Source organism: Aquarana catesbeiana, linkage group LG04 (genome assembly GCF_042186555.1).
Source record: "Aquarana catesbeiana isolate 2022-GZ linkage group LG04, ASM4218655v1, whole genome shotgun sequence".
Classification (NCBI taxonomy): Eukaryota; Metazoa; Chordata; class Amphibia; order Anura; family Ranidae; genus Aquarana; species Aquarana catesbeiana.
The window spans coordinates 136,863,930-136,876,618 of NC_133327.1; the positions used below are offsets into that span (position 1 = coordinate 136,863,930).

A 12,689-nucleotide genomic window follows, 5' to 3' on the forward strand; every position below is an offset into this window, starting at 1 on the left:
ATTTTTTGGGGGGAAAAACACCTCCCTAACATTTCTAGCTACAACCATCTTGAATAAGGGCAGAGGATTCATGTAGCATTTATTTCCTGGAATCCATCTGCCCTTAGCTTAAGCATGCAGGCAGGAGCATGTGCATAGCTGACAAAGCCCCTTCTCTAGCCACTTCCCGACCGGCGCACGCCGATGTATGTCGGCAGAATGGCACGGCTGGGCAAATGGGTGTACAGGTAAGTCCCATTGAATTTCCCGCTGTGCCATTGCGTGCGCACCGCCGGCCGGGAGATCCGTGATCAGGTCACGGGTCCCATGGACTCGATCGCCGCAGGGGTACCCGCGATCGCCTCACGGAGAGGACGAACGGGGAGATGCTTATGTAAACAGCATCTCCCTGTTCTGCCTAGTGACAGTGTCACTGATATCTGCTCCCTGTCATCGGGAGCAGAGATCAGTGACGTGTCACTGCTAGCCCATCCCCCTACAGTTAGAAAACACTCCCTAGTACGGACATAACCCCTCCCCGCCCCCTAGTGGTTAACCCCTTCACTGCCAGTGTCATTTACACAGGAATCAGTGCATTTTTATAGCACTGATTGCTGTATAAATGACAGTGGTCCCAAAAATGTGTCAAAAATGGCCGATGTGTACGCCATAATATCGCAGTCACAATAAAAATCTCTGATCGCCGCCATTACTAGTAAAAAAAAAAAATATTAATAAAAATGCCATAAAACTATCCCTTATTTTGTAAACGCTATAACTTTTGCGCAAACCAGTCAATAAACGCTTATTGCGATTTTTTTTACCAAAAATATGTAGAAGAATATGTATCGGCCTAAACTGAGGTAAAAAAAAATATTTTTTTAATTATTTTTGGGGGATATTTATTATAGCAAAAAGTAAAAAAAATGCGTTTTTCTTCAAAATTGTCGCTTTTTTTGTTTATGGCACAAAAAATAAAAACCGCAGAGGTGATCAAATACCACCAAAAGAAAGCTCTATTTGTGGGAAAAAAGGACGTCAATTTTGTTTGGGAGCCACGTCGCACGACCGTGCAATTGTCAGTTAAAGCGACGCAGTGCCGAATCTCGAAAACGCACTGGTCAGGAAGGGGGTACGTTCTTCCGGGGCTGAAGTGGCTAGATGAAAGAAAAAATAATGCCCATGAAGGCTCCTGGGTTGTGATATCATTTTGGCCTCGGCCAGAAACCAGAAAGCAACTGAAGAAATGTAAAAAAGAGTAAAAACAAGTAAATATAATATACTTTTCTATCTATTAACTAAGGTTAGTAACATAAGGATTAATATAGCTAATGTTTTTGGAAAGAGTTTAGTTCTGCTTTAACTTGAAAAGCAATAGCTGTCATGTTAATTCGCAAGGAGATCTCTACTGTTCAGATACCCTCCACGCTTTACACCTGATGCCCACAGGTACAACCATTACTTCCCTCTTTCAACCCCACCACTATAGACGAGGTTGCTAAACTACTTGCTAACATCCATCTTACCACCTGCCCTCTGGATCCCGTTCCCTCGCAAATGCTATGTTCACCCTCTGACTTTATTCTACACTTTCTAACCCACATCTTCAATCTCTCCCTTTCTTCTGGCATCTTCCCCAACTCCCTAAAACATGCACTTGTCAGCCCCATATTTAAAAAGTCCTCACTGGACCCATCCGTTCCTAACAACCGACGTCCTATCTCCTTGCTCCCCTTTTTATCCAAACTTGAACATCTGGTCTATAACCAACTGAGGGACCACCTTGCTGATAATAGCCTTCTTGATCCCCTTTAGTCTGGATTTCGTCCCCAATACTAAACAGAAACTGCTCTCCTAAAACTAACAAACAATCTACTGACAGCCAAAACCAATGAACACTACTCTGTACTCCTACTCTTGGACCTCTCTGCTGCCTTTAATACGACCACCCCCTCCTCAAAAAAAAACTCCATGCCTTTGGTCTCCGTGACTGTACTCTTTGCTGGTTCTCCTCCTACTTATCCAACCGCACCTTTAGCGTTACTTACAATTCTACTTCCTCCTCTCCTCTTCCCTTCTATGTTGGGGTTCCCCAAGGTTCTATTCTTGGACCTCTTCTATTTTCAATCTACACCTCCTCCCTGGGTCAGCTGATAGCCTCTCATGGCTTCCAATACCACCTCTACGCTGGCGATACCCAAATCTATTTCTCTAACCCTCAGCTCACTCCCTCCGTCGCCTCACGTATCACTAATTTATTTATCACTAATTTACTAACAGATATATCAGTCTGGATGTCACACCACTTCCTCAAAATCAATCTATCCAAAGCCAAATGTATCATTTTTCCTCCCCCATGTGCCGCTTCCCCTGATCTCTCAAAATTGATGACTATAAGCCCATCCCCGCTTGCCAAGGTCGTAGGTGTAGTCCTGGACTCTGAACTCTTCTTTAAGCCCCACGTCCAATCACTGTCCAAATCTTGCTGCCTCAACCTCTGCAACATCTCCACAATATGCCCCTTTCTAACCAATGACACAACAAAGCTCTTAATTCACACCCTGGTCAACTCTCACCTCGACTTCTGTAACTCCCTTCTCATTGTCTTGCCTCTACATAGGTTATCCCCCCTTCAGTCCATCATGAATGCTGCTGCCAGACTCATCCACCTTACCAATCGCTCTGTGTCTTCTACTCCTCTCTGTCAATCCCTCCACTGGCTTCCACTCACCCAACAAATTAAATTCAAAATACTAACATGCCCCCTCAGATCTACAGTGACCCTCTAAGACTCTGAAAGCATAATGGGGCTTTTTCAGCAGAAAGCAACCCTTAAAGCGTTTGCGCAGGCCAGTCAAGTTCCTCCACCTCAAACCCGCTCATCCATGTCTTTATGGACCTTGCTTTGTGCACTGGTGCGCAGTCATGTTGGAACAGGAAGGGACCATCAGCAAATTGTTCCCACATAATTGGAAGCATGAAATTGTCCAAAATGTCTTAGTATGCTGACGCCTTAAAAGTTCCCTTCAGTGGAACTAAAGGGCCAAGCCCAACCCCTGAAAAAAAAACACACCATAATCCCCTCTCCACCAAATGTTTTGGACCGGAGCACAAATCAAGGTCCATAAAGACATGGATAAGAGGGTTTGGGGTGGAGGAACTTGACTGGCCTGCGCAGAGTCCTGACCTCAATCCGACAGAACACCTTTGATATGTATTAGAGCGGAGACTGTGAGCCAGGCCTTCTCGTCCAATATCAGTTCCTGACCTCACAAATGCGCTTCTGGAAGAATGATCAAATATTCCCATAGACACACTCCTAGACCTTGTGGAAAGCCTTCCCAGAAGATTTGAAGGTGTTATAGCTGCAAAGGGTAGGCCAACTCAATAGTGAACCCTATGGACTAAGACTGGGATGCCATTAAAGTTCATGTACGCGTAAAGGCAGGCATCCCAACACTTTTGGCAATATAGTGTACGTGTGTGTGAATGTTTATATATATATATATATATATATATATATATATATATATATATATATATATATATATATATATTATACACTGTATATATGAAAATAATAAAAAACACCTATAAACTTAATATGTACCTATTCCACACAGATTCCACACTTTATCAAACATTTTTGGACTCTCGCCCAGATGACATGGAAATTGCTGCAGTGCAACTGGTGGCTGATCTTTGTCAACAGTACAAGTTAGTGTTAAATAGATATTATAGCATTTTCTGAAAAGCCACCCTTTCACTTTGTTTGTATCCCCTGCATTTTGTGTAGCTTGGCATTCAAACATAGCAGGGCTTTAGGGTTTTAAAACTTTAGCTGGGAGATCCATTGCCCAACCCATGTCATAACTGATTGATCTGTTATCATCACCAACTAATGTGAATTGTCTGTGTATTTGTATTCGATATGTCAAGATTGTTAGAATATAGAGTTAATTTAGGCTGGTGATGTTGCTAGCTTGGCTGGAAATCTGTGCTTGACCTAACAAGTCCATTCTAGAGGTGGTAGAAACCAACTTGCTGGGGTCTTAAACAACAGGAAACACCTACTTGGGAATACATCCTGCCCTATTCTGCCTTGAATGGAGAAATTATCTTTGAATGTAATTGCTTATTAACTGGAAACATCTATTTATTAAATAATTTTTCTATTCTGCATTCTCTGTAAATAAAATGAATGCGTGTTTTTAATGCCAGAGTGTATTTACTTACTACCCTTTAGGCCACTTTTCCCTTGCTGCCCCTGTGACCACAGACTTTTGTGAATAAACACAATAGAGTATCTATACCTGGATCACAGCATGACTACAGAATACAGGTTACTTTAGGCCTCTGGACTTCTGGATGCACCCGGGCCCCAGCCCAGGGTCACCCCCCCCCCCCCAGTCTGGGGAGCTCCCCGTGGGCCCTGACAGCCTCCACACTCTCTCACTAGAGCTCTTCCATCCGACTACTCCTCCCCAGAAGGGCTGACCCCAGGTATTTAAGGAGGCCTGCCCCCTGCAAGTCCAAGTTGAAGATTGGTCAAGGCTCCTTAAGATACCCCAGGCAGCTCCACCTCTCTTCCCTTCCTCTCCTTCTAGCACTTTCTAGAAGGAAGAGGGAGGTGACAAGGAAGTGATGCTGCCTGTGAGTCATCAGCTGCTACCCTGAGCCACTCTCAGCCCAGAATTAAATCAAACAGGCCTAGCAACCAGCTAGGCCTGCCTAAATGTTCCTACTCTCAGAAAAATCCTCACTTTAGCACTTACCTAACTAGAGGGTGCTACAAATCATGACAAGTGCTGCAGTATACCATAATTTACTAAGACAGTACCATGTATTATAATCTCTGATATAGTAGCTTACATTTTTTTAATGTTGTCCAAAATACTCTGTACTGTACTTTTATGGTGACGAATGCCTCAGGATATTGAATGTCTCAGGATAAGATTTCTCAAACATAATGATATAAGACTATCTTTCTTTAGAGTACGATGTCACATTGTACACCTGTCGTCAGCACAATCTCTGACCATAATCAGAAAAGCAAAGGAGGCCGGAGCCCCCCTGACTGTAGAGACCACTCACCATTACCTATCCCTGAGCTCTGAGCACATTCCCCCTGGTGCCACGTACTTCAAATGCTGCCCCCCTGTGAGAGGCCATCGCAACAAGGTACTGTCACTGTTCTCTACTTCCTTATACTCTACTGACAAGCATGCAGCCCTCAGACTGGCTGGCAAAAGATAGAAAATGCAATTTGCATGTTACTAATAAGAGAACATTTGCACATTTTCCTCTAATATATGTAATAACGTAGTGCAGTGGTTGGCAGTAAATGGGTTACTGCACACAGATCCACTACATTCTATTAATCAATCATTGTTCAAATTCCATTAGTTTGATTCCACTTGACTGCTGAAAGCTTATATCTGAGAATTTGCAGTCTGGCCATATCCTGCAGTCAGTAGTCAATGTCTGTTAAGGGACATGTAGCCCTTCATTGGAGGGACATAAATTACCCCAGCCAGCTCTACTGTGTCACCCATCACTACATACTATACAGTTTACAGGCAAAGTTCTAGATCATTTTATTGCTTATGCTTGATGCTGCCCTACCTTTTGTCGTTTTTAGGAAGCTCTTTGGAATGCACTCCTGCAGGGCCATATAGACATGGTGGTTTCTGACCATTCACCATGCACACCAGACCTCAAGCTTCTAAAAGAGGGAGATTACATGAAGGCCTGGGGAGGAATTTCTTCACTACAGTTTGGTAGGTATAGGTCAATTTCCAGTACACATAGGTTTTGGGAAGCTGGGTACTGTACTATTGTTAAATGTAACTGGCAGTGTGGCAAGCTGGCTCAATAGGTTTCTGAATTTGATCTGCAACCCCTCTCACCAGCATAACTTTGGGAATGGCGGAGCAGGTGGAGGGATTCTGTATACCTTGAGTCTCACAAAAACCTGGCACTGAAATACTTTTGATAGCTTCCACCACCTACTGTATGTCTCCATCCCCTCACCACTAGCTGTTAACCCAATAGAAGAATCTGGGAAATATCTGACCTGCACTAGGATTGAGGCTGCCATCCCTGAACTCTTCTAAAAATAGCTATGCCTGAAAGGATTTCTGACTTGATTTGCTGCAGATTATTCTACATGGCAGGCAGGCAGCTTGAATTTTTCAGACACAAGTCACCATTGGCAGCCTGCATATAACTCCTAGCACAAGTTTCCTTCAAAGAATACCTAGCATCCTATATTATTCTCATGTTAAGTGCATGCATGAAGAATAAGGTGTAAGTCTCCAATGACACTTGATTTCTGGAAAAATCTGGTCAACTCTGCAATACTGCTGTATAAGTTCACTTATGAATCCAGCAGTGGTGGCTGGTGATATATTTTTTGGGGGGTGGCTGTGGGTTTACCACCAGCGGCCACTGTTGGTCTGGTAACCCACACCACCACCCTCCCCGGCACTTACCCTATCTATGGCGCAGGCGGCAGCTTCCCCTGCCTCTCCATCTTCCTCCTCCCTCCTCCTAGGCCAAAAGGATCGCATCTACTTTCGGCCAATCAGGAAATGGGTCTCATGACCCACTTCCCGATTGACCGGGAGGAGAATCAGTGTGACAATAGCGAATATTCATGTCACACACAACCGGGTGGGCTCTGCGCCCCGAGCCCACCCTTTTTTTTAAGCTTAGTAGAGTCTCTTGCTCTAATCATGAATGGATACCCCCCCCCCCAAATGAGTATTGAGGGACTTTATAGGCAAGAAAAATTAATCAAAAAAATGTATAAATGATATTTATTTAAAGAAGATATAAAATTATTCAGGTGCAAAATATCACCTAAGGAACATATTGAATAAAAACAAGCAACAAGTTTCAACAATGAATTATTGATGCGTGGTAGTATTATGGACATTCAGCCCGACGCGTTTCAGGACAACTTGAAGGGTCCTTTCTTCAGGGACATTCAAGACCAGATGAAAACTACCATAGCATAATCAATTGTATAAACTTGATACTGTATACACCTCCAAAAAGTATGGCAATTGATGTCATACAGCCATAGCAACAGAACAAATGCCGTAAGGCAGTAGGGATAAGAGTTGTGGCTAGCCAAAAGTTTTGTGTAGTTGAATGTGGGTTGGTATAATGCTTCAATCAAGCAAGTAAACACTCTCTAAGCGGAAAAATATCTTTGAGTGGCTATTAGTCACAAGCTATCCCACATCATGCTGACATCCATCCTGAAGGACGTGACCTCCCTCACTTCCTTCAGGATGGACGTCAGCATGATGTGGGATAGCTAGTGACTAATAGCCACTCAAAGATACTTTTCCGCTTAGAGAGTGTTTACTGGCTTGACTGAAGCATTATACCAACCCACATTCAACTACGCAAAACTTTTGGCTAGCCACAACTCCTATCCCTACTGCCTTATGGCATTTGTTCTGTTGCTATGGCTGTATGACATCATTTGGCATGCTTTTTGGAGGTGTATACAGTATCAAGTTTATACAATTGATTATGCTATGGTAGTTTTCATCTGGTCTTGAATGCCCCTGATGAAAGGACCCTTCAAGTTGTCCTGAAACGCGTCGGTCTGAATATCCATATTATATATATATAGTATGATGAACCGTAGAAGGTAAACTATATCACCATTAATATGTTGCCAACATCCCAGATTAATGTGAGAAAACAAGAACCCTAAAAATTGGGGAACTTATGTACCCCCCAGTACAGTGGGACTGTATAAGCAAACAAGACGATTGTGTTTAAATAAAATTATTATTTATTTAGAAAAGGCATAAAACCAAGACAGACTGAACATAAATCTCTACAAAAGTGCTTATGCAGTGAGTTTTCTTTTCATATGATCATTATATACTTCCATCTTAATGAGGTATATAGCTGCAGTTTTATCATATAACAGACACTTTTGCAGATAACCGTATTAAACAACCATTCACTTGTCCGCGGGCCGGGTGCCCGTGAATTAATCACGAGCACTGACGGGCCGGACATTTAGCGGCAGCGGCCCATGGGTTGCCGACCCCTGGTTTAGGTGGTACCTTTTTTTTTGTTATGCCTATGCCGATGAGCTTTATCTAAATCAGATAGCTTGGTTGTCAAGTGAAGAGTTGATGGTTTCCTTTTTTTTTGTTTGTTTACCCTATAAGTCTGGGTATGCCCAGTAGGCTTTGTTTTGTACCTTAATTCAAAATACAAAAAAAAAAGAATAAGTGTAAGTAAAAAAAACCTTCAGACAATTATTATCTCTCAGAGGTGCCATAGCTCTCTTCCTGACAGTGCCTTTGTCTTCCTTTCTCCTCAGAAGACCAATGCCTTTGTTCAGGCATCACCCAGGCTTAGTATCACACTTTCTGGAATAAGATGCTGTAATATATGTGACACAGACTAAATCTAGATGTCTGTACATTAGCCTTTTTAGTTTTGGCCTGTGGGTAGAAATATTGTCTCACACAAGAAGTACCATGTTCACTTTAATGCCCCTTAGCTGACGTACATACTCATGTTTTTTTTTTGCTCCCCTGAAGTTCTGTTCGGCTGTTCAGTGTTGTGACCATTGAGTGGAGCACATTCTTCTCCATGCCCAAACGTAATAGATATTTTGCTTGAATTTGGCAGCTTGGAGAGAATGACGCTGGTGTAATAAACGATTAGTATATGCCGCTGAGGAGGGTGAGGCAATAACAAAACTGATCCTACGTATAGGCAAGGCTTTCAGAACTGCTTATTTTTATAATAAAAGATACAGTTTTTAGTAGACTGTTATTGTCATTTGTGATGTCACTGACAAATCTACTGTTAGACATTGGCCAGATTAGATACATTAGTATGGCATCACCCCACTGCTCAGATTTGAAATTTAAAATAATGAACACAGCTACTTTTTGTTTCCATAGTGATCTGGGACAGACCTTTGATATATAAATGCATTCATGTAAACCTTATGAATTGCCAAACACTGCTGCCATTTAGATCAATAAGTGTGTGCAGGACAAAAGAGCCTAGGAACTCTTTCTGTTGTATTGGCATACTGGTTTCATTGAGACTTTCTATTATTATATCACACATCTAAGACTAATTATAAAAGGTTTGCATCAGTAAAGACATCCGTGCCATTAAGTGATAAAAGAATGAAATACAGCAGTGATAAAAACAATACAAGTATGCCAGAGAAAGTATTATTGGTTTACTGACTATATGAATATCGTACCACACAATAAACTCAGCATTGTTGTGAATTTCCAGTATTAGTATCTTTATATTGGAATTTTAGCTCATATCATATTATCAAACGATACAAATGTTCAGAAACAACTCCTGTAGTGTATGGAGATAAAAAGATGAGTTTAAAAAGGGTCCAATTTGTTATTGGTAAATGCGGTAATGCAAAATGCCCCAATTCCTGCACCTTCACACCTCTGATCAGCCCCAATTCCTGCACCTTTACACCTCCGATCAGCCCCAATTCATGCACCATCACACCTTAGATCAGCCCCAATTCCTGCACCTTCACACCTCAGATCACTGTCCCCCCTGCAAATCTGTTTCAACACTGTACCTCCCTGCTCATCTGTCCCACCACTGTAACCCCCTGCACATCTGCCCCACCACTGTAACCCCCTGCACATCTGCCCCACCACTGTAACCCCCTACACATTTGCCCCACCACTGTAACTCCCTGTACATCTGCCACACCACTGTATCCCTGGCTTTTCTGTCCTACCACTGTAACCCCTTGCTCATCTGCCCCACCAATGTTACCCTTTTCTCATCTGCCCCACCACTGTACCTCCTGCACATCTGTCCCACCTCTGTTTCCCTGCTCTTCTGCCCCACCACTGTAACCCCCTGCTCATCTGTCCCACCAGTGCACCTCCTTTCACATCTGCCCCACCGATGTACCCCCTACTCATCTACCCCATCACTGTACCCCCTAATTTTCTGTTTCACAGCTGAACCCCCTTGTCATCCCTCTCACTACTGTACCTCCTGCACATCTGCCCCACCACTGTACCCCCCTGCTCATCTGCCCCATCAGTGTACCCCTTTTCTCATCTATGCCACCACTGTACCTCCCTGCACATCTGCTCCACCGCTGTATCCCCATGCTCTTCTGTCTCACTACTGAATCACCTTCTCATCTGTCCTAACACTGAACCCATCTGTTCATCTGCCCCACCACTGTAACCCCCTGCACATCTGCCCCACCACTGTAACCCCCTGCACATCTGCCCCACCACTGTAACCCCTTGCACATCTGCCCCACCACTGTACTACCCTGCACATCTGCCCCACCACTGTAACCCCCTGTACCACTGCCACACAACTGTACCCCTGCTTTTCTGTCCTACCACTGTAACCCCCTTTCTCATCTGCCCCACTACTGTACCTCCTGCACATCTGTCCCACCTCTGTTCCCCTGCTCTTCTGCCACACCACTGTAATCCCCTGCTCATCTGTCCCACCTGTGCACCTCCTTTCACATCCGCCCCACTGCTCTACCCCCCTTCTTTTCTGTCCCACCACTTCTCATCTGGCCCAACACTTAACCCCCCAGATCATCTGACCCAACACTGAACCCCCTGCTCATCTGCCCTATCACTGTACCCCCTGCTCTTCTGTCCCACTGCTGAGCCCCTTTCTTATCTCTTCCACCACTGTATCCCTGCACATCTGCCCCACCGCTGTACCCTCCTGCTCTTCTGTCCCACCTCTGAACCCCTCCTGCTCATTTTCCCCACCGCTGTACCCTCCTGCTCATCTGCTCCACCACTGTACCCTCTTCTCATCTATGATATGCGTGATATGCAGAGTTGTGAAAGGAAGCAGAGATGAGACACATCTACCTGTCCTGGCACACTCATCCTGCTGATCCACCTTTCGCATCCAGCCTATGTGCTTGTATGTGATGTATGTGATGTCACATACAAGCATCTGGAATAGATGCGCAATGATGAGCTCAGGTCAGGGGCATTTTCTGAAAGCAGTGGGCCTGTGTGCAGGATCATAAGTTGGGCCCCCGCAGCTGAGGAAAAGTTGTGTGTGATTTTCATTGCGTTGAATACTGGCTGTGGTTTAAAGGGACACAGAGTGCCGGGGTTCAGTAGTAAGTGACACAAAGGTTCAGGAATAATTTCAACAAAGTTCCCAGAAGCTCAACAGTAATTCCACAAACTGTCACCTGATTGTGGTTTTCTAAATCACAGTGAAATCTCTTCTTTCTGAGATTGGTAGTGGCAATCAATCGAGTCATCTTCCTCCAGGTGGTGGACAGGGCTAGCAGGACTGTGATTGGCTTTAGCAGTGGCCAATGACAGTCCTCCTCCTCCTGGGAAACAGGTACCACCTCCCCTCTCCCCCTAGCAGAACTGCACCCAATCTCTTCCCCATCACAAAAGCTGGCGATCGCAGCTACAGCAAAGTTAGAGAATCAAACAATGTTTCCCATCTTTTACAATGTGTGGGGGCACAGTGCCTTCCCCTCAGTGCAGGTGTGGTGTGGGGAACTCTGAGATTGGAATGCATTAGTGTCTCACTGACACTTCCCTGCACTGCTCTGCTGATGGGGAGGGAGCCGAGAGCTGGCAAAAGAGGCTTTGCATGCCTGTTATACAGCATGAGACATTTGTAAGTTACAATAGTCAGGCAGATCCAATAGTACTGACTTATTGCTTGTATGTGTAAGGTGATATCATGGTCAGTATTGTATTTCTGTTGCTAAAACTCAAGGGGATGATCAGTGAGGTCAGACCACTAAGCTATGAGACACCTACAAACAGGAAATATATGAAAACTGTTTGGAGTCAGCGATAGCATGAAAAGCTGTATCTCACAAGATGTGGCACCTTTGTCTGCTAATAAGCAAGATGGAGAGAAAGGAGTGCATAAATCTACAGATAAACTGGAAAAAAAAAACAACTTATGTTACATCATCTTTGTGTTGACATAAATGTGTAGGCTGTCATTGCTGACCCGCTATTTCTCCAATGTAGCATGAAAATCATGATTTTTTAGGCCTCTGGAAGTGAAGATATCAAATCACACAAGTATATGAAGCAGATGCCTTCATTGTCCTCCGTCTTTGTCTGCATTTACAGTGGGCACACAGACAGGCAGAATGTAAATAATTTAATGTTTATATTACCTGGGGACTGTGATGACACATCTAATGTGCGTAAAGTAAATGTAAACCCTAAATTAATATTTAAATTTATTAAAAACCATGCAGCATAAACAGTTGCTATTTAAAAAAAATGACTCTGCCTTTTTGTCCCTTGTTACATATGACCATTGCTGATCTTCTACAACCCATCTGCACCCACTTCATGTCTGCTGCAGCAAGGCTTTTCTACCGGTAGGAATCCTATTGGTGACAACAGTATACCATGTCTGTGCAATGTGTGTCAGCATGGCTGCTTGTAGTCTTAGGAAGCATATTACAGGGTAATAACAAAGGCTCACAGTTGGAAAGCAGAGAGAGAGACCAATGTTAACCTATAACAAGAAGTGCCTGATCAAGGACCTTCATGGCAGGATCACTACAGATTTAAAAAATATATAAAATTACTTTTGAAATTACAATAACATGTAAAAGCATATATGAGATTTTAGTGATTGGGTTTACATATACTTACCTAAGTATAGCTACCTTTTTA

General features: G+C 43.6%; 1 protein-coding gene across 1 annotated transcript in view; it reads left to right on the plus strand.

Moving 5' to 3' along the window:
- LOC141139516 (allantoinase, mitochondrial-like) overlaps positions 1-12,689 on the plus strand; it is a 58,804-nt gene that overhangs the window by 22,315 nt on the left and 23,800 nt on the right. Inside the window, exons 7-9 of the mRNA XM_073625731.1 lie at positions 3,603-3,696; positions 4,974-5,160; positions 5,621-5,759. Of these exons, the coding sequence (XP_073481832.1) occupies positions 3,603-3,696; positions 4,974-5,160; positions 5,621-5,759 (420 nt within the window). The remainder of the gene's footprint in view (positions 1-3,602; positions 3,697-4,973; positions 5,161-5,620; positions 5,760-12,689) is intronic.